This window comes from Lathamus discolor, chromosome Z, assembly GCF_037157495.1.
Source record: "Lathamus discolor isolate bLatDis1 chromosome Z, bLatDis1.hap1, whole genome shotgun sequence".
Classification (NCBI taxonomy): Eukaryota; Metazoa; Chordata; class Aves; order Psittaciformes; family Psittacidae; genus Lathamus; species Lathamus discolor.
The window spans coordinates 22,597,087-22,619,181 of NC_088909.1; the positions used below are offsets into that span (position 1 = coordinate 22,597,087).

A 22,095-nucleotide genomic window follows, 5' to 3' on the forward strand; every position below is an offset into this window, starting at 1 on the left:
TTTAACTGCTGCTGCTAAGCCAGCCTGTTTCTCCTGCTCTTCCAAAACACCCAGCCTGGAGTGCTAATGCCAGGAGTTACAACTTACTCCAGCACAAAGTGGAGAAAACTCAAGCCCTGTGCTTTGACACGGAGTTGCACACAGGGGGCTCAACAGGCTGAGAGAGGGAAACATGCCCTGCCAGAAACCAAGATTAACCAAGGAGCCACCGGGACATGGTGCACACTCGCGGTAAAGCATGACAGCAGGCAAGCACTGCCCAGCCCTCGACATTCCCATCAGTCCAGGGCTTTCAAGGGGAAGCATGCTGGCTCAAAAAGCTCCTTTGGCTTAGTTACCACCAGTGCGCGGCCAAAACCAGCGGCAGAATCCCCAGCATGGCAACATTTCCCCCATCTTGCAGAATCACGCTGCTGAGACATTTTATTCTGGATGCGCTGCGCTGCAGCAGGTAACTTGCTCTGCTGCACACCACGTGAATTCCACTGCTCTCCTCCTCCAGCCCAGTGCTCAGCCTCCACAGCCCAGCACTTACCCTGTCGATGTTCCTCAGAGCTAGCGCCGCTATGTAGAACTGGCGGGGAACGTAGTTCTCAAACACCACCTCGGATGGGAAAGGCTGGAACAACCTCTGGTCCAGGCCAACTGCTGAGAACTGCAGATGCAAGACAGAGCAGAGAGAGCTTCAGCTGCTGGGAGAAAGATTAACGAATGAAGATCCCACACTGATCTCCAGTAAACACAGTCTCTTGGTGAGTGCATCTGCCCAGCTCACACTAGGAGATGGGAGCCCACCCACCTCCGCTCTCAGCTCACAAAACGTTTCTGGACCATGTTGAGCAGCCTCAAGCTAAGAAGCTCTTTTGCAGGCTCTTTCTCCAGGTTGCCTTCTCCAAAAGGCAAAGCAGCGCCCACCTCCAGCAGAGCCCTCTGCTAAGGGGCTCCCTCAGCTCCAGACGCTTGCTGGAACAGTCACGAGCACTCAGGGAGCAAGCAAAACCCAGGAGTTTCCAGGAGCCTCCACAGGAAACAATTTGCAGGTGAACTTCCCTCTGAGACAGCGAGACTGAGTCCCACGCATCCCAAATATCTTTTTGGTTTTTTGATGCAGACCCGAGAAACCAGTCGGAAGACACCAGTACCAGGGAGGAAAGGCCAACAAGAAAGAAACAGGGCAGGTGGGAAACAGACAAATGAGGTGAATGCTGGATGGGGATGAAGTTTCAGCTGAAGTCTCAGCATTACGGGGCAACTTGAGCTAGACTGCAATTCGTATCCCCTTTCCCCACGAGCTTTAAGTTGATGCTTCACTGTATTCTCTTACTGCTCGTTTCTTGAACACCGCTGCAGAAGCAGCTCTGAAAAATGCACGCAAAGACCAAACGCTGACCCAGCAGAGGCAGTACTTGGAGATAATTCCTCCCTGCTTGCTCTCCCCTCTCCCAGCTGCACTGTTGTCACGCGAGAGACACAGGCAGCTCTCCCGCTTCTCCACAAAAGCCACGCTCAGGCCGAGCCCAGTAGCTGTAGCACTGCCAGTTATTTGGGCGCCCGTCTTACGTGTTCCCACCTCCTGTGCTGCCTGGGGCAACCCGTAACCGATGTGCTACATCAGGTCTCTTGCTGGCAGCTTTCTGCTCAACAGCCTACCTCAGTCATCCACCCACCTGGACTGTGTGTTAGACTGAGCAGTCCTGCAAGAAAAGCAGCTTTGAACATCCATCTAAGAGAACACTGATCCAGGCAAAGCGCATCCACTCTTCTCTGCCCAGCAAAACCCACCCACTGCAGCAGAGGTTCCACCGCCTTTGTGCAGACCAGGAACTTCAATGGCTCATTGGAGAAATGTGTTTTTTGCCTTTCCCCCAGCACAAAGAACTCCACCACCACCAGTTGGAAATGACAACAGGACCTCATCACCAAGCTGCTTGGGTAAGCTGGAGGCAAGGCTGCCACAAGCACGTGCCCTCTTCAAATGTCACATCAAACGGCAAGGAGAAGAGCAGGGAAAGGCTACCTTTTGATGGGAGACTTCACCCATGTCCCGAAGCTGGGTAGCCCGGGGCCGCCTCATCTCCCGAGGGCTGGCCAGCCTCTGCCTGGTGGTGAGAGACTCTTCTGCCTCTCTGACCAGCTTCGGATTACGAGATGCTACCACTCTGCTCTGGAATCCATCCGCCCTTCTGGAGGACCTCATGGGCCGGGGGGTCTTGCCACTGGCCATGTCGCAGAGGTCGCCTGGAAGAAGCAACAGTTGGACAATCCACAACCCCAGAACCTTAAAACCCTGGACCCATGGAACCCTGGAACCCCGCAACCTCAGGGAAGGGCCCTTAAAACTCACCCAGTTGCAACCCCCTGCCATGGGCAGGGACACCTTCCACTAGGGCAGGTTGCTCCAAGCCCCGTCCAACCTGGCCTTGAACACTGCCGGGGATGGGGCAGCCACAGCTTCTCAGGGCAACCTGTGCCAGGGCCTCGCCATTCCTGGCACACCCAAAGGACACAGCTGTGTCTCCAGCCTCTGGCATCCTTCCTAAGCGGAGAACACAGGGCCTCCCCACCCTCACTCATGATTAGACCATATTTAGGCTCCATTCATAGACGTAAAACCCCACAACAAACAGACCCTGAGCCAAAACAGCCTTTTGCTCTGGGGGCAGTCCCACGAGCCACACAGACGCACCAGGCGCTACTGGCACTTCTCACCCTCTCTGCAAGGAGCCTGATGATGTTTCTAACTAACTCAGCACAGAGTTCAAGACTCTGATTAAGAACTATACTTTCTCAAGGCTACTTTGCCTGGCTCACGTTACAAAGATTATCTGGCAAAAACGGCTCCTTCCAGGCAGGAAATCACCCCACTGCCCAAGAGCATTTCTCCATGCAGAAGGACGCCCTCATTTTCGCTTGTTAACACCCAAACTCCAGGCTCCCTACAGGCACTCCAGGCTGCCACAGCAGGAAAAAAGCAGGAAACCATCGAAGGCACATGAGCAATTAGCTCAGAGCTACGTAAAATCCAGGATGATATTCCCTCCTGCTTCCCTGTGCTCCACATCACCTCTGCTGTGTGCACTTGCTGGACACAGCAAGACAGCATCTAGGCAAAGATGGCCATTCCCTGCCCCTCGACTGCTCCCCACACCCTGCAAGCAAGGCAATCACTTCATTCCTTTACTGCCAAGGCAGCGACAGCACTGCACGTGTTTGTGGTGCCGGGCCCTCCACGGCTTCAGGAAACAAGGCTACCGTTTCCTTTTGTCCTTGCAAGAAACTCCAGAGCTCTGCACTGCCCTACGGACAGGAGGACCTGCTGCAGCAAGAGCTGGGATTTAGAGCTGGAAATAACTCCTTTTCAAGGGAGAAACCTAATGGGGATGATCCAGCATTAAGCTGGGTTTCAGTGGTTTCTTACCGGGTCTTAAGAATAACTGCCTTATTCGTTCCAATTCTCCGAGCTGTGATTTCACTTCACTTGAAACGAACCCTGTCATCGCCCCCACAACGCTTATTTCCAGAGGGCTTCCAACCTCCACAGCCCAGCCAGCCCAGCAGCTTCCCCCCGCGCCCTGGAGCAAGGCTCTTCCACAGCCCCAGAGCCTGCAGGGACCAGCCTCCCAGAGGAGCAGGAAAGGAGCACAACGGAGCAATCGGGCACATCTCCCTGCAGGGGCAGGACAAACCAGCCACCAGGACACAGCACCCCTCCAGCCCACCACCCCACGGCTCCCTGCTCCCCACCTCAGACAGCCAAGGCTCCCTTTGCTGCAGGACCTACAGCCTAGCTCCAAGTCTCTACCCTCCCTGCAAGTTGCACGGCAATTTCAGAGCCCGTTCAAGCCCTTCTACCTGCCCAGCCCTGCTCTTAGCCCAGGGATGTTTAAATCCTGCCGGCTATCACACAACTGCCCCATCCCTGCTGCCAGCGGAGCTGCCTCCTCCCTGCCCAGGGCCAGACGCTACCTGAGCACGGGTGATTCACGCTTCTCCTGGAGGATTCCTCCGTGCGGGGCCCAGCCTTGGCTCCTGAATGCCCTCGCGCTGCTCGGCAGCTGTGGGCAGCTGCAGGGACAGGAGCCGCCCAGGGACGCCTCGGTGTGGCTCCTGCCCACCAGCACAGCAGCTAACTGCTGCTGGGCTGCCAACAGCCAGGGGAACCTGGGCAGCAAAGGACAGGGCTGGCACCTGGGCTGCCCAGCCCCTCTCCTCAACGCTCTGGCTTTGCCAGCTAGGGCAGGGTTTCACCAGCGCCTCGAGGAAGCAGAGCTCAGAGCCTGACAGTAGCTCAAGCCTGCTCCTGCCTCAGCGGCTCAGCAACTCCTGCTCTCACTGGGCCACGGCTGCTGCTCGCCTTTAACAGCAGCAGCTCCCCTGTACGTCACAATAGGCGAGGGCCACACGTGGCTTCCACGGCCACCGCAGGGCCTTGCTAAAGCTACAGCCTTGCGGATCCCTGCAGCCCCCCTACGCCTTCAATGTCTCCCCCGCAGTGAAGCCCTGCACCAGGGCTAAAGTGCACCTTACAGCAGCATTTGGTCACGCTCCGTGAGCGACACATAAATTGCTGGAGACACCGCAGATGAGCCAAGAATTTCTCTGCTTCAGCAGGAAACAAAAAAGCTTCCGCACTGACTACAAAGCAACCATTTAATTCCTACTTTGCTGGCCCACGAGGAGCCCCGCCACACCAGGGCCATGGCCAGCCTGCCTTTGGGGTGACCCCTGTTGCTGTCCCTGCTGAGCGCCCGTCGATGACTTTGTACCCATTAAGCCTGCGCACACGGGCACACGCACCACACAAGGCCACCCAACTGCCCGGGGCATCTCAGCTGCCAGGAGCTTCACACGTTTGCAGCACAGCGTTTGCCAGAAACAAAAGCTTCCCATGAGACTCGGGGCCACAGGCAAAGCAAATCCTCACACCTGCCTGGCGGGGAACGTGGAGCCCTCACTTTGAAACCAACACTCATCATCTGGGCCTTTACAACACAGGCAGGGAGGATATGAGCCCCGAGTGCTAACTGGCTCTCCAGGCAGCCAGCCTCTGGAAACACTCCAAAACATGTCCCGCACCATGTCCAGCCACGAATCCAGCTGGAAACTGGAGAGCTCAGGCAAAGACACCTCAGGCGTGACACCCCTGTGTGCTGAAGGCACCAAGGCAGAAGCTCTCTAACTAAAGGAAACCCCTTACAAAAGCTCTACCACAGCTGACATCATTAATAGGAGCCCACTAGTAGAGCTTCCTGCTATTTCCTTCATAACCTTCAACTGCCAGCCAACGCCGAGACAGCCCAAGCTCCCTTCCAGGGTCATAGAATCATAGAATCATAGAATAGTTAGGGTTGGAAAGGACCTCAAGATCATCTAGTTCCAACCCCCCTGCCATGGCCAGGGACACCTCACACTAAACCATCCCACGCAAGGCTTCATCCAACCTGGCCTCGAACACCGCCAGGGATCGAGCACTCACAACCTCCCTGGGCAACCCATTCCAGTGTCTCACCACCCTAACAGGAAAGAATTTCCTCCTTACATCCAATCTAAACTTCCCCTGTTTAAGTTTTAACCCCTTACCCCTTGTGCTGTCACTACAGTCCCTGATGAAGAGTCCCTCCCCAGCATCCCTATAGGCCCCCTTCAGGTACTGGAAGGCTGCTATTAGGTCCCCACGCAGCCTTCTCTTCTCCACTCTGAACAGCGCCAACTTGCTCAGCCTATCTTCCTACGGGAGGCGCTCCAGTCCCCTGATCATCCTCGTGGCCCTCCTCTGGACTTGTTCCAGCAGTTCCATGTCCTCTTTATGTTGAGGACACCAGAACTGCACACAATACTCCAGGTGAGGTCTCACAAGAGCAGAGTAGAGGGGCAGGATCACCTCTTTCGACCTGCTGGTCTCGCTCCTTTTCATGCAGCCCAGGATACGGTTGGCTTTCTGGGCTGCGAGCGCACACTGCCGGCTCATGTTCATTTCCTCATCGACCAGCACCCCCAAGTCCTTCTCTGCAGGGCCGCTCTGAATCTCTTCTTTGCCCAACCTGTAGCTGTGCCTGGGATTGCTCCAACCCAGGTGTAGGACCTTGCACTTGTCATGGTTGAACTTCATAAGGCTGGCATCAGCCCACCTTACAAGCGTGTCAAGGTCCCTCTGGATGGCATCCCTTCCCTCCAGCATATCAACCGGACCACACAGCTTGGTGTCACTGGCAAACTTGCTGAGGGCGCACTCAAGCCCACTGTCCATGTCAGCGACAAAGATGTTGAGTAAGACCGGTCCCAACACCGCTCCCTGAGGGACACCACTCGTTACCGGTCTCCAGCCGGACATCGAGCCATTGAGCACAACTCTTTGCGTGCGGCCGTCCAGCCAGTTCTTTATCCACCGAGTGGTCCATCCATCAAATTGGTATCTCTCCAATTCAGAGAGAAGGATGTCGTGTGGGACAGTGTCAAACGCTTTGCACAAGTCCAGGTAGATGACATCAACTGCTTTACCCTTGTCCATCAATTCTGTAGCCCCATCATAGAAGGCCACCACATTGGTCAGGCAGGATTTCCCCTTAGTGAAGCCATGCTGGCTGTCACCAAGCACCTTGTTGTTTTTCATGTGCCTTAGCATGCTGTCCAGGAGAATGTGCTCCACGATTTTACCAGGCACAGAGGTGAGACTCACTGCTCTGTAATTCCCCGCGTCTTCCATTTTCCCCTTCTTGAAAATGGGGGTTATATTTCCCGTTTTCCAGTCGTCGGGAACTTCACCTGGCTGCCATTATTTTTCAAATATGATGGCCAGTAGCTTAGCAACGTCATTCGCCAGCTCCTTCAGGACCCGCGGATGGATTCCATCAGGTTCCATGGACTTGTGCACGTTCAGGTTCTTAAGACGGTCTTGAACCAGATCCTCTCCTACACTGGGCCTAAGGTCTTTAAGTGGAACCGACTGAAGTCTTAACCGTGCTTTCCCAAAGAATCTTAGAGAATAACAGAATCGCAGAACGGTTTGGATTGGAAAGGACCTTAAGATCCCCTAGTTCCAACACCCTGTCACAGGCAGGGACACCTCACACAAGACCATGGGGCTCAAGCCCCGTCCAACCTGGCCTTGAACACTGCCAGGGATGGAGCATTCACCACTGCTTTGGGCAACCTGTGCCAGTGCCCCACCACCCGCACAGTGAAGAATTTCTTCCTTCTAGCTAACCTGAACTTCCTCTGTTTCACTTTAAGCCCGTCACCCCTTGTCCTCTTGATACAGTCCCTGATGAAGAGTCCCTCCCCAGCATGCTGGTAGGCCCCCTTCAGATACTGGAAGGCTGCTATGAGGTCTCCACCCCGCCTTCCCTTCTCCACGCTGAACAGCCCCAGCTTTCTCAGCCTGTCTTTGTGCAGGAGCTGCTCCATCCCCCTTAGCATCCTCGTGGCCCTCCTCTGGATTTGCTCCAACAGCTCCATGTCCTTCTGTTGAGGACACCAGAACTGTACACTGTGCTCCCAGTGGGGGTCTCATGAGAGCAGAGGAGCAGGATCACCTCCCTTGACCTGCTGGTCATGCTCTTGGTGATACAGCCCAGGACACAGGGGGTTTCCGGGCTCAAGCGCACGCTGAAGCGCCTCATGTTCCAACCCCCAGGTCCTTCTCCTCACGCTGCTCTGAATCACTTCTCTGCGCAGCCTGTAGCTGTGCCTGGGATTGCCCTGACCCAGGGCCAGGAGCCTGCACTCGGCTTTGCTGAACTTCATGAGGCTGGCCACCTCTCCAGCATGTGCAGGTCCCTCTGGATGCCATCCCTTCCCTCCAGCGCGCCGGCTGCACCACACAGCTTGGTGTCATCTGCAAGCTTGCTGAGGGTGCTCGATCCCACTGCCTGTGTCAGCGACAAAGATGTTGAACAGGGTCTGCCCCAACACCGACCCCTGACGGACACCATTCGTCACTGGTCTCCGTTTACACATTGAGCCATTGACCGCGACTCTCTGTGTGCAGTCATCCAGCCAATTCCTTGTCCACCGGCTGTGCATCCAGCAAATTCATGCCTCTCCCGTTTAGAGACAAGGACGTCGTGTGGGAGGATGCTAAATGAAATTTATTGGCTCCAGAGAGCACGAACGTGGCGGGAAGGGCCAGGGGCAGCTGGTCACTTGCGGGTGGAGGGCAGGCCCCGGAGGTGGTAGATCCAGGAGCCGCCAGGGCAAGAGACCACCAGCCTGCTGGTGACAGGAGCGGGGCCGCCCGTGAAGGAGACGGTGATGGTGGTGCTGCTCTTGGCGCGCAGCATCTCCGGGGCCCTGACGCTGAAGGCCGGGTGCTTTACGGCATACTGGAACGCCGTGGCCCTCGGGAAGACGTTCCTGAAGGAGATGGAGGTGGTGCCGCCGGCTGGGATGAGGAAGGGGCCCTGGGGTTCAGGGGGCAGCGCAAGGCCGATGAGTGGGATGCAGTACTGCCCGCCCAGTGCAGAGCTGAGCTGCAGCGTGGCCTTGGCTTTGCCCAGGTGGCAGGGCTCAAAGGTCACTTCCACGTTCAGCTCCGAGCCCCCAGCGCTGGCGGGTGCCGCACTGATGGATTTTGCCGTCTGGAAGTCGGCACAGTCGGTCTGCGCAGGGGAGACAAGAGACCATGGGGGGTTGGTCACAACAGCAGAGCCAGCGCCTCGGGAAGAACACGATGGTCCCCTGGCACTGGCCCGTCCCACCCAGACCATAGCCCTGGTGAGTGCCTGCGGTGAACGGGCACGAGAAGTGTGCAAACGTGCCGAGCAGGGACAACCCTGCACCCAAGCCCCAAGACTGCCAGACCTGGGCTGCAAGCGGGAAGCAAGCCCAGGCACCACGGGGCCTGCAAAAGCAGCTCCAACCAGGGCAGCAGACACGGGCCCGCAAGGGAGGACAAGCCCACACTAGTGGGAAGGCCCCTGGGCTCACATGGCCACCCTGGCTCTGCCAGGCCACGCCAGAGGCACTCGGACCCCTTGGTGGAGAGGGCTGGTGCTGGCCAGAGGAGCTGCCTCCCAGCCAGAGCCCCGGCAGCCCGGGCTCACCTGTAGGAGGTACTCGGTCTCCTGCTGGGCAAAATTCCGGATTTTGGTGGTGATGGTCTGACGGGAGCCCAGCGTGGTGCGGAAATACACGGGCTTCTCTGGCCTGCTCGAGGTGGCTTTCAGCTGCAGGTTGTAAGACAGAGAGCCCAAGTCGCTGCTCTGGAGCACCAGGTGCCCGGTGCTCTCACCCGTTTTCAGGGGCTGATACTCCAAGACAAGATCCGCCTGGGAGGAAGGAAGGAAAAAGCCACGGCGTCAGGCACAGGCAGGGAACACGTGTGCCTGAGAAGGGGGCAGCTGGTCCCTGCTCTGCTCAGGCAGCGCTTGAAGGCTGGGCTGCCTTCCCCGCTCTGACTCCCTCTCTCTCGGGCACAGCCTTGCTCCTTCTGGGGGACGGTTCACTCAGGGACAGATCCCAACAGCTCAGAGCCCTCCAGCATGATGCCAGAAGCTGCCCACCCTAAAAAGCCCCTGTGCTCCCCCAGGGCACACACCACCTCCTGTCAATGCAGGCTGCAGACAACCTGGCCGCGGGATCAGGCTTGTCCTGCAGCCACTCGCACCTGGAAGCAACACATTAAATGAGGGGCACATGGCACAAGGACCTGCCACGTGACGCCCAGTGGCGGCGTGTTACAGGGGCCAGCAGGGCAGACTCCACCAGCGCAGGATGATTCCCACTGGGGATATTCTCGCACACTGCTCCCTCTCTACATCATCGGCAGGGAGCTGCCACCACGGAAAGAGGCCCCACATGGCTCCTTTCAGGCATCACCCTCCAAGAGCCCCCCCTCCGGCCACGAGTAGGGAGAGCAGAGTGAGCCGCAGGAGCTTTGCTCCTACCTTTGACTGTGCAGGAACAGTAAAGTGCTGTGGAACGCTGACGCCCGGCACTTTGCAGTTGATGGCAAACGTCACCGGGACAGGCAGAGGGTTGTCCACCTTGACGGTGGAGGACACTCTCTGCCGAACGGCGGTGCTCATTTCGACAGTGCCGATGGGTCCCGAAGCCATCACCTTGAAAGTCACCATGTGGAACAAGTACTCTCCGGTTGTCTCGTTGAGGAAGGTCACCTGAATCAGACAGAAAGGGAAGTGCTGCTCATTCCACACATGAAAACAGACCCGGAAGAGCCCACCGAGCTCAGCGCCCTGCTTCCAGGAATGGCTATGAGCACCCAGCGAGGAGGAGTGCAAGACCAGAGAAAGCACCTGTGGTATTTCATAGGACCCGTGCACGTGGAGGTATGAAAACAGGCGTGTAGCTTCTCGGTGAGCCAACAGCTCCTTGAAGGGCCCTGCAGACCAGTGTCCTCACTCACCTTTGCCCTGTAGACTCCTTCTTTGTAGGAGAAGAAGGTGAGCTGGTAGTCCTTCTTCGCAGAGCTCGGCACGTCGATGTATGAACACCCCTGCAGCACAGAACTGCTTTCCAGGTTCTCTGGTTTGAGCATGTCAATAACCACCAGGAACCTGCGGGTGAGAAGGACGCAGTGAAGGTCAACAGGAAGGACTCCCATAGGATACCCATCCTGCGGGGGTACAATACAGCCCCTCTCATCCTCAGTGCCTCGGGCACAGGGCGCCAGCTCTCACCCCCCTTGGAGGAAAGCCCTCCAGGATGGCTCTGCACAGGCAGAACGTGGGTATGGCCAGACACGGCCAAGGAGAGGGAAAAGCTTTCAGGAAGGAGCTTCCAGGCACTGGAAGCTTCCTGCCTTGTGCTGCTGCAGGGATTGCTCATGAGGCCAGACTCCCTGGGCTGGACTCACCTCTGTGGTCTCTGCAGCCAGTTGGACACAGGGATGAGCTCCGTGTGGGAATTCCTGCACGGAACCTGCCGGGAAATGGCCCCTGAACACCTGGGGGCTTCAGCAGTTCCTTCCAGCTGGTAGCGTAAGCCTGTCCCGTCCGGCAGGGGGAAGAAGATGGAGCCCTACAGACAACGAATAGGACAAGTCGGCTCTGGAGCACCCCTGGACAGTCCCATGCCTGAGGCTCTCACTGAGGCAGCTTTCAGCACGTCCAGCTGGCAGAGCTGTGACTGCAGCCCCGTCCCGCGCAGGAGGAGACAGACGCCAGCGTCGCACCTGCTCTGAGCTGCTTGTGAGCGGGTGCGTGGCCCACAGGACACGGCACAGCTACAGGACACAGAGGCATCATCTCTGGGCAAAGCAAGGAAACACGGGCCCTGCAGCAGAGCTGCTCTGCACATCCCAACACTCCCTTACTGGCCCCACTCACCTTGGGCATGTCCCTGCCAGCCTGTGCTCACGCAGGGACAGCCGTGGGCAGGGGGTGGCCGTCCCTGATGAGCTCCATTGCCTCAGTCCTGCTGGCCTTAGCCCCAACAGCGCTGACCAGAGAGCAGCCTGTAAGCTGGCACAACAGGGGCCCCCAGACATGGGCCATGGAAAGCTCATATCCATGCTCATTCTGGGTGCCCGTGGATCCCAGACACCTGCCTCTGCCTCCACAGCAGCTGAAAGCTGCAAGACTCCTCACGCAGGCTGTACGTTAAAGAGATGCTGAGCACGTGCCACCCTAAGGGCACAGATCTGCTGAGCACCCTGGAGACTTGAGGCCAGAAATCTCTGACCTGGCCCACTGTAAGGCCAGCTGGAGCGGGACAAGGAGCGCAACAAGGACCCGGCAGCTCCAGCACCACAGAGCCCTTCTGAACTGACCCCTTGGATTTAGGAGCTTGTTGCTGGCCTGGCACAGAAAACATTGCAGAGGGGCCAGTCACCCCCATGTGCCCAGCCTGAGACCTGCAGGAAGGGCTCCTCCCAAAGCTCCTGCATGACCCTCAAGAGATCTCTCTCGTTTCCCACCTGCCTGCTCACGGCCAGGACGGCACTGACAAACTGCAGGGCAGCTTTGCCCTTCTTGCTCCCTGCAAGCTGCAGAAGGACACCAGCCAGGTGCTGCTGGCAGAAGTGGTTGTGCCCGGGGCTTGGAGAGCCTGTGCAGCCCGTGCGCTGAGCATGGGGGTCTCTGAGCCCCCTGGGCTGCCACAAGCAGCGACCCGGAGCTACGCAGAACAAACTTCATTTCTTGGCCTGCAGAAAGCCTGGCTTTTTACGTTAGCTGCTCCAACACGTTTGGTGCTCAGTCCCGACTTCCCATCTGCCCTTTGCCCGTGCCTGGCCCCCAGCCACCACAAAACCCAGCTTCCAACAGAGAGCACAGGACACCTTCAGCTTGGACAGGGCCTCCAAAGGTCATCTCGGCCAACCTCCTGCCCAAAGGAGAGTGACCTACGAGGGTCATGCCACGAGGGTCAGCACGCTGGCACAGCTCACCTACCTGATGCTTCTTGTTCCCACAGCTCATGGTTAGGGGTCTGTAGGTGACCTGGTAGGCCTTTTCCTTTTGCCTGGCCTCCAGATGGATAAATTCAGGCCCTTTCCAGTATTTCCCCTCAACAATGGGCTTCAGGGTCCAGGAATCGCTGCTCGGGTTCGACAGGAGGATGGTCTGGCTCTGCTTCTCACGCACATTGCAGATGAAAGTCAGGGTCTGTAACAGAGGAGCACAGAGGCTGCTGGGTCGTACCCACAATCCTTGCCACTCTTCTCACGCTGGCTCTACACCAGGACCTGGAGCACAGGGAGCAGCTTTTCCTTGTCACATGCAAAAATTACACTTTGGCCACAGCTTTTGGAGTAAATCAAGCTGGTTGTTCTTGAAGAAGGGAGCAGAACAAGCCTTTCGCATGCTGGGTGAAAGGAAACTTCAGGGGAGTCCTGAAAGGAAAGTGCTGTGCAAGGACAGATCTGCAGCCACACAGCCCCTTCCTTCATGGGCAGGATGAAGAGGAGCTCCATGCTCTCTTTGGGAGCAAGAGCCAACTGCTCCCAAGCTACCCCCTCCCAGGGGCTGGATGCAGATGCCTTGCCCCTTCCTACTGCTGAATGCCCTCCCCTGGCCCGGTATGGGGGAGAAGTGTGGCTGCGAGTGCAGTGCTGGGATACAGCGGGGTGGCTCTGTGGGGAGGGTCTCAGGAGAGCCCGGCAGGGTGCTCCCACGGCACGGGTGCTGCAGTGCAGAGCCAGGACAACCGAGCTGCTCACTGGAGGAGCAACACCTCGAACAGGGGAGAAAGGCAATGACAGGGCTCAGGAACTCTGGCAGTCCTGCCCAGCACTTTCTCTCTGGGATACCCCGGCACAAGCGAGTCTGCGCTCGCAAGTGTCCTTCAGTTCCTGCCCTGGGAGAGATGTGGCGCAAATGCTGGGGTCCAGGGGCCCATCCTGTCCCTGCTGCGTTACCTCTCTGGTGCCAGGGGCCTCCACGCAGGATCCTGATAGCGTAAGGCGGAGCGCCTCGCTGCCCGGGATGAAGCACCGCAGCCCCTCGTACTGGACAGCCTGGCTCAGCTTCGAGGGGCGGAAGGTCACAACGAAGGGGACATCCACCCCTGGCCTGATGTAACCCTTCGTGGGGCTGATAGAAAAGTCCGGCTGGAAGCTCTCCACGTCCCACAAAAACCTTGCCAAGGAAAGCACAAGGACAGGAAAGAAGGATTAGCCACGGGGAGCTGTCAAGGCAGGGTAAGTCTCAGCGTGAGGCTCTCTGTCTCTGGTGGGCTTTCCCACCACATCTCAGGCCTGATGCTGAGCCACCTGGCAATAAGGCTTCAGGCTGGGCAGGACCCACTGCACCCATCTCTAAATGAGCTTTTGCTCGTACCCCCTTGCTAACTGCCAGGGCCTGACTGCACGGCCATGGCTGCACGACTCTCCAGCGGGATGGAGAAGCAGAGAGGAGCTATCTGGGCACACTACGGCTCCTCACAACCCTCATCCAAGCAATCAGCCCTCAGAGAGGCGGGGGGGTCCTGCTTTACCTGACTCCTGTGTTGCCCGCGTTCCGCATGACGATGCGCCGGCACGTGTAGCTCTGCCGCACCACGGCTCCAAAGCTGAGCTGGTCCTGGTCCAAGCTCACGAGGCTGCCCTGGCAGGAGCCCCGCACCGCAAAGAGGGAGCGCACCAGCCCGCGGCACTCCAGCAGCACTTCCCCGCTGAACGGCTGCATGCGGCGCTTCGGGGAGAAGGTCACCTCCACTTTGCAGGTGTCTCCTCTGGCCTTCAGCTTTAGCTCCTTGCTGGGCTTCAAGCACAGAACCTACCCGAAGAGATGAGTGGAGACTATTTCATCTGGCAAGCCAGCTGCGGAGCCTCCCTCACCAGACTCAGGGAAGAGGCTTCCAATTCCTCTTCTGTCCACACCAACACTGACCCAGTCCCACTCATTCCCTCGTAGGCATTCCTAGGTAATACCAAAGGTGTTTTCTGCCATGTGTCCACCTGGTCACGGTGAGGTCACCTCTGCCTTCTAAAGCTTTCACGGAAGTTCCAACAGAGCTGTAACCCTCCCTCTTTCAAGATTCACCTCCCTCGCCTTTCCAGATCTAAAATATGCGGCTGCATCCTGACCTATGCGTCTAAAACAGGTTAGAGGAATTGTGCCGCCTTCTCACTTGTGGCTCTCGGGGAGTCCTGGCACCCAGCTCAGCTGAAGCGTTCACACTGCAAGCATCTGCTGGCAGAGCAGTGCCAGCAGGGAGGACGGGGCAGGCACAGGCAGCCAGGGCAGCCCACAGCTGTCATTAGCTACTACCTCCCACCCACAGCAGCTCATCGCTCCCTGCAGGCACACTAAAGTGCTCTGCAGAGAAGGAATGGCACTTACCCCAGCTTCCTGCAACTCTGGCACGGTGGATGTGACTCTGAGCTTAAAGGCGAGAGGGCCTGCGCTCTTGTTGGCTATGGTGACGATCTTCTTCACCGTCTGCCCAATGCAGATGTTTCCTAGCTTCACCACCTTTCCTGGTGGATGCACAACGTCAACCTGAGGCAGTAGGGATTGATATCAAGCCAAAGGAAAGAAGGAGAAGAGGTTTTCTGCCGCTCTCGTGGCAGAAACACAAACCATGGTAGGCTGGGGAAGAGATGAGGAAATGAGAAAACCATGCTGGTTGCCACCTGCACTTTTAGCATTTAGATTTCATCTCACCTTCATTTCTATGCCCCTTCCTTGGGCCTCAACAGTCAGCTTCTCAGCCGGGGCACACGGAGGCAGCAACAAGCTGTTGTGGCTGTTGTCGTCTTTAGGTGTCCGTAGGAGCTGCGCACAGAGGGAAGAGAAACCACAGACAGCATGAGTTTCTGGACCTTCACCACGTGAACAGACTCCCCAGACGAGCCATCCCCTCCCATATTCTTTCCCCCCAGTGGCAGGGATTATCCAAGTCCCTCCACAGCCTGCCAGCAGAGCCGGCTAACCCTGGGATGCCGCCGGGCTTTGCCCTGCGCGCTGCCCCCGTTTCCCTGGCACAAGCCTGGGAATGCTGGAGCGCTGGGAATCTCCAGGAGCGTGCACAGACCTTCCCCCTCACCTGCTCCTCAGCAAGGTGCTGCTGGTCAAACTCCAGTGAGTAAACCCCACAGGGGTTCTTCACCACCACCGTCCCCTCTTCCCCATGGCTCTGTGGCAGCAGCGGTCCCAGCTCGAGCTCTGCGGGGCTCAACTCCAGCCGTGGCTGCAGACCACATCCCAGGACCGGCACCCGCAGGCGTTGGCTGCTCTGGCAAATCTGGATCTGCAGCTCGCCCCGGTAGCACTTCTGCAAAGAAGCAGCACAGAAAGCTCCTCCGTGAAGCCCCAGGTGACAGCGCCTCCAAGGCAACAATCGCCCCAGGCTCAGGGGTCTTCTCAGCACCTCTAAGCTGAACCCAAACCAGGCAGTTACTTAGAGCAGGGGCTACAGCATCTGCATGGCTCTGAGTAACTGCGGTGAGTCCTGCTGGGGAGTGTAACTGGTCAGTTGGCTACCAGATGGATCTAAAACGGCCTATCAGAGGTTTTCACCTAGTCGTGGGGGAGCGCAACGCACGTGAGAAAAGTCTGCTTTCTCAGACACAGTCCTGGCGCTGCAGCACCGGGCAAACATCAGCTGTGTGAAAGAGGCAGCTGAGCTCTCACTGGACAGAAATAAGGATCGTCTTCTCTGCTCAGTGCTTGGCTCTGGTCAAAGCCAGACACGAGACGCTGAAATCTCCACGAGCAATTGAAAGATCCCTGCGACTGTCCCAAGCCATGGAAGCACTTGGGTCCATCCTGTCACACGCTGCCAGTTTCCAAGTCACGGTGGCCACATGCAAACTGCCTTTGGGAATGCTCCACCATTTAAGCTGACTCCCAAACTGCGTGGGACCGTGCAGGGGAAACTGAGGAACGGTGGGCACAGGGCTGGCAGAAAGCTCCACGCGGAGGCAGAGCTCATTCCCCGCTCCCTGTGCTGGCCTCCCCTTACCACACTGCCCTGACAGACCTCCTGGGGGTGACACCCACCAAACTCACCTCTTCCGTGGGTGAAAAACGGACTTGGACATGGCACTGCTGTCCTGGAGCGAGGGTTCCAGCTGAGGGCAGCACCTCAAAGCCACAGGGCGCGGGCCTCATCTCCTCCCACAGCTTGTCATGCTCGCTCGCTGGCAGATGCTTGTCCACCTGCGCACAGAAACCAGTCGCGTGAGGTCTCCTTGGTCTGCGAGGACAGACCCTCGGTTCCTGCAGTGCTCCGAGATGCTGGCACGGTGCAGGGAGCACCTTCATCCCACCCAGACGTGGCCACCCCTGCCTAGAACTGGAGGGCAAACATGTTGGCAGGGCAGGCAGATGGGGAGGCAGTGTCCTCGGAGGGGGAGGAATGGGTGAAGATGGCAGAGAAGTGAAGCATCAGCTAGTGAGCAGGCCCAGGTGAACCAGCCTTGCTCTGTACCCTCAAAAGCTTCCTCAAGCGAGCTGCAGCCCAAGTGCTCAGGCAGCCAGAGGGGCGGGAAAGCCAAGAGAGGCAAAGAAAACCCAACCGAGAAGTTGTGTGTTACACGTTGTCTGTGCTTTACCTCCTTAACAGCCTCATTCATGCTCATGGACCATTTACAGGGGACCTGGGACGTGTTGTGGAGCTGGATGGTTTCTTCCTGCCACTGCCCACACTGGACAGAGGAGAACTCCAGCCTGTCCCTCGAGAGGCAGAGGGACGGCTCAGCCACAATGGCACGCAGGCGGACCTGGAACGTGGGGCCTCCTCTGACCTAGAGAAGGACAGAGCATCCAATTGAGAGCCCGGCTGACACTCGCTGCTGTGCCCAACCTGCTGCCTGCCCCACAAGCTGGCCTACCTTGATGGGCAGGAGCACATCCACCTTTCCCAGGGGCACGTTGGCACTTTGTGGGTCGAAGCACACTTCAAATGTCTTGGTCTCACAGCAGGGCAGGCGCTTCACAAGGTCCAGGCACACGCTGAAGCCTGAACACAGGAAAATCAAGCAGCTGAGATACACAAGCAACAGGAAATGGCTCAGGAGCATGGCAAGGCCACAGGGGTGTCCTGGCTGGCAGCTCTGTGAAAGACCCCTTTCCATCTCCAGAGAAGCTGCTCTTCTCCCCTTGTCACTGCCCAAAGCAAAAGGATTTTCACAGCCAGAATCCAGGGGTTGCAGGGTAAAACCGAACCACATTGGTTGAGGAGCTCCAGCAATTCCTTCAGCAGGCATCTCAGGGAAGGACGCATACACCTCTCCAAAGGACAATTTCCAACTAAGATACCAAATGCTGTGGTGTTCCCTGGACAGTGGCTTAGAAGAGACGCCTGGCCACCCCTCACAGACAGCAGTCCCCATGTGACGGAGCTGCAGCCTTACCCCAAGGCCTCTTTGAGAAGCCTGTTTCGATACGGCACAGGATCCCACAGGCCGTTCAATAAGGCTGAGCAGAAGTGCTCTGGCACTAGGAACTCTAAACAAAGCCCTTCCGAACCACAGAGGGTCCATCTGGCTGCAACATAAACCCTCAGAGTGCACAAAGAAACTCCGATGGTGCTCACGGGAGCCAAGAGCAGAAGATGCTGAGAATCGATCACGCTGATCAGCCTATCTGGCCCCTGCAATGACTTTTTAGGGCAGCCACAGGCAGACCAGGTCTCTGGGCACTGCTCGACAGAATTCAGGCTCTTGAACAGGGCACCGGCCAGAGGGGTACGAAGGAGGAAAAAGCTGCCCAAGGAAGTACTCAAATCTCCCCATGCCCAATGGCTCCAGCTGATGTGGCAGAGACAGCCCCTTCAAGCCCCCGTGAAGCCACTGGTTACCTGTGTTATACAGGACATATCCATCGGCCTTGAAAGATGCAGGGAAGTGCCCGGTGTTGGTGATCTTCACCATGTGTGTGTGGATGTCACCAGGAACGACATAGCCAAGGTCCAGGACGTATTCGGGCAGCTCAGCTCTGAAAGGAGGAGGAAGGACACTCTGTAAAGCCCAGCATGGCGTGGGGTGGAGAAGCAAATGGAGTGGATAATTCTGTATCCACTGCTGTGAAAACTCAAGCCAAGCCCAGGAAACCCAAGGCCTGACCTGAGCACCCAGTAATAAGACTTGGCTAAGTCATGGGGAGTGCAGGGCCTAGGATTTATCAGCCACCAACGGGATCTTCGAGTCAGTTTAAAGTGGGTACTGGACACAGTTCCTATGCTGTGAAAAGCCATTGCAGAGAAGTCCACTGCGTCTCCACGGGTCTCAATGAAACTGCTAAGCTGGTGTCCGGCCCAAGCCTGAAACTGCTTCAGGACCTTCTCATAGGATTTCCTTGCAGAGGATACCTCCACTGCTCTGCAGCCAGATCTGTCCCCAAAGCAGCGCTTGAGAGTATCGCGTGCAGTAACCAACACTACAAGATTGCTGTGAAGGTCTTTTTGCAGGCAATCCCACTTGGAAAAGCACATAAGGGATCTGGACCATTCCCTGCTCTTCCTGCTTAGTGGGGTCTGCTTCTCGGCACAAAGACACCGGCTTGGAGATGCCCCTTTCACAGCTGGTCAGCAGGGGTGGTGCCTGTGCTGTCTGCAAGGGCTTGCTGGTCTGCACCCCCTCAGCTCTGAGAACAGAACCCAGCAACTGTGGGGAGTGGAGCACCTCCAGAGCTCAGGGTAGCACTGTGCAAGTGAGGACACCGAGCTGCCCAGAGGGAGCACGGCGTAGCTCTGAGCATCAGGCCCTTTCGGAAGTCTTCAGCTATTCCCAGCTCTGAGACACAAGGAGCTCTCAGGGGCAGGGCTGCACTGCTGGCTGTTACCCTCGCGGCCCCTGGAGACAGGCTACAGGAGTCCCTACTAACTTGAGAAGCCTCCGATGTACACGCTGGTGAAAGGCAGTGTCCTCTGGGGGACGGGAGGCGAGAGCTTTCTGCTGCTCCAGGGCATGCTCCTCAATCAGCATCTCCTCCATCTGCATCTGCAGCTGAGCATCCCACTGAGGAAAGGAAAGACAGGGGCTGGTTAGCCAAGGTCCTTCCCAAGGCACAAGCTTGTCTCGGGTGGAGAATCCCACCCTGCTCTTGTTGAGAGGGGCGATGGAGTCAGTCTGCCTCACTGATCGGTGTCTGTGACACTTCCTGCTCTCTCAGGCAGGATCATATCCCCACAGAAATGAACTCCAGTGTCTCTGCCTGCCCAGTTATCAAAGCTGATCTGGACAGACACACAAACAAGCCAGAAACCTTCCAAAGCTCCAAGTATGTCCCTGCCTCCAGTCAGTGCCAAAGCAGCCTGGACAAAAGCTCTCCTGGAAAGGGAACCATGAGAGAGCTGGAGCCTCCTGGAGATACAGAACACAGCACAGCCTCAGGATGCATTCAGGCTGCTGCTTTACGCTCTGTAAACCTGGCAGGGTTTGGCCGGTGAGCAACAAACCCCCCAGCACCGCCCTGTGTGTCCTTCAGAGCACCAGAAACCCAACTGCCTGAGCACAGCTTTCAGCATCTCCCTGGGGTAGTCAGGAGCTGGCGCATCGCCACGAGGGACAACTCCCAGAGGTGGGCAGCCCAAGGGGCACGCTGAGCTGACACACTCCGTGGCCAGGGGCGTGCAGGGAGGTGCCCAGTGCCGGCAGGGCCCTGGGCAGCTGCCGTGGGGCGCAGGGGCTCCAGTGTCTCGCAGGAGGGTGGCACGTGCAGGACAGGGCAGCAGCTCTACTCACCACGGTGCCCGAGTCGTCCACGCGGGGCTCGGCTGCCACAGCCTCCCCCAAAGCAATGGCCTCTTCTCTCTGGCTGCCTTTGTCCAGCTTTTCTTTGGCCTTTAGGAGGATCTTCTCATATTTGGCGTTGCCTGAAAGCACAGAACACCACCCATAGCAGTGGGGCAGCACAAATCCCACGGAAGACGGGAAGCCCCATTCCCCCGACACCCAGACACAAACTGCTCCAGCAATGTAGGGAAAGGAGATCCTGCTGCTTCTCACCCCCACCCGTCTTTCTCGCCACACAGGAGCATCTCAGCCCCACAGCGTGATGCAAACCCAACCCCTGTCAAAATCCCTGCCAGCCTCTATTACAGCTTTCCCAAGCTTTTCTGCCCAGCCATCATCTTCCCAGACCTCTTGGCAAGCTGTGCATGATGGTTCCTGCGGCAAAGCCCACATGGGCTCGTCTGCCAGAGGCTAAAGAAGCAACCAGAGGGCTGACCCGGTCTGACAGCCCTGAAACCTCCAGGCCTGCTCGAGGTGCCTGTGAGCTGCCCTGTGGGCATATGGCATGGGGGAAAGCCGAGCAGACAGGCAGTGCTCACCTTTGATGTTCCTGGGCAGGTCCAAGTGGATCCTGGGAAAGGTCCCCTCTCCTTTCAGGGAGATTTTTTCTGGCTCCAGGTGACCCAGTTGGATCTGGAAAGCCCTGCAGAAGACTCCAGGCACTCCTGGCAGGTAATACACTTTCAGCACTTGCTGCTTGCCAGGTTCAACGTAACCCTGCAGGGCACACAAGAGGGAGGGACGTAGTGTACCAAAGAGGATTCAGTGGAGGGATGGCTCACATGACAGACGCGCTGAGAACACAAGACAGGTTCTCATACATAAGAAAACATCAGACATCACCACCTCCAGCTTTCCTGTATCCAAACGCCTGAGTCTCACAGCTCTTCTGCTCACAGGGTTTACCCTCTGCTAGCCAGAGCCAGGCACAACAAACCAAAGCTCTTTCACCAGCTGCTCTGGAAGAACGGAGAAGGGCCTCTGCTTCCAGCAGGGCCAGCAGCTCCTGGCAGCAGCTTACAGGAGAGGACATCAGCATGTCACCCCTCAGACGGACAGGCACTGAGGAAGGTGGAAGCCACTTGGCCCTTTGGCTTCCTCTTCCCATCGCAAAAGGGCACCAAGACAGGAACACTGCTCCAGCTCTAAGACACCCAGGCAGGATGACAAGCTGGGATGGAGTGATGCTCCAGTGATGGCACAACCAGAGAGCTCAGCTCTCAGCTCCAAAGAGCTCCCGGAGCACTCGTGCCTCCCACTGGTGCTTGCTGTAGGACAGCAGAGCCAGCGGCGCCCAAGGACAATCAGGGGCTCCGTTAGGATTCTGCTCGATGGACCTCCTCTGCCTCTGCAACAGTCGCTCACAGCCTTGTGTCTCCTGGCTGGTTTTGGACGGGGCTTGTGTGTTCATTCCCCCTGTTTTCCCCCAAAACGCTCTCCTGGGCAGCCTGACACAGACCGGGTGAAGCCCTTGTGCTACTCACCCTGCTGGGCACGACCAGGGGCACGCCAGGCAGAGGGCTGGCTGCAGTGCCTGTGCCGGGGCTCAGCACCGCAAAGGCAAATCCCAGCTTCCCACTGTTTTGCAGGGTCACCGCTGCTTCCGTGACTTTGTTAAACACCTGAGGAGAGGACAGAAGAGCAGGAAGTTACAGGCACACGTCTGCTGCCGAGAATTTCATTCCTCTTCCATCGGGTTGAAAGCAAAGGAACACAGCCCAGAAGCAGGGAGCGCACAGGAGAGATGGGCACTGGGCTCTCTGGGTTAGCCTGGGCAGCCCGCGGCCACAGGGTACCCCTGGGCCCTACACAGGAACAGCTATTTGTGGCAGAGGTGCAATAGCAACCATGGAAAGATCAGTAATAAAGCAAGTAGGGGACACAAGCTCTCTGCACTTGAAGGTGTCACCCAACTGCGAGCTGAAACACAGGAGGAGGCATTGGGGCATTTCAGG

At 57.5% G+C, this 22,095-nt stretch overlaps 1 protein-coding gene across 1 annotated transcript in view; it reads right to left on the minus strand.

Moving 5' to 3' along the window:
* The window catches only part of LOC136005853 (hydrocephalus-inducing protein-like), a 106,912-nt gene that overhangs the window by 35,924 nt on the left and 48,893 nt on the right, over positions 1-22,095 (minus strand). Inside the window, exons 30-46 of the mRNA XM_065663746.1 lie at positions 21,625-21,762; positions 20,680-20,857; positions 20,090-20,220; positions 19,188-19,363; positions 18,824-18,989; positions 16,958-17,149; positions 16,413-16,562; positions 15,511-15,675; positions 14,838-14,900; positions 13,894-14,108; positions 13,343-13,535; positions 12,421-12,563; positions 10,364-10,514; positions 9,913-10,115; positions 9,571-9,604; positions 8,517-8,597; positions 8,209-8,399 (exon numbers count right to left, since the gene is read on the minus strand). Of these exons, the coding sequence (XP_065519818.1) occupies positions 8,209-8,399; positions 8,517-8,597; positions 9,571-9,604; positions 9,913-10,115; positions 10,364-10,514; positions 12,421-12,563; positions 13,343-13,535; positions 13,894-14,108; positions 14,838-14,900; positions 15,511-15,675; positions 16,413-16,562; positions 16,958-17,149; positions 18,824-18,989; positions 19,188-19,363; positions 20,090-20,220; positions 20,680-20,857; positions 21,625-21,762 (2,570 nt within the window). The remainder of the gene's footprint in view (positions 1-8,208; positions 8,400-8,516; positions 8,598-9,570; positions 9,605-9,912; positions 10,116-10,363; positions 10,515-12,420; positions 12,564-13,342; positions 13,536-13,893; positions 14,109-14,837; positions 14,901-15,510; positions 15,676-16,412; positions 16,563-16,957; positions 17,150-18,823; positions 18,990-19,187; positions 19,364-20,089; positions 20,221-20,679; positions 20,858-21,624; positions 21,763-22,095) is intronic.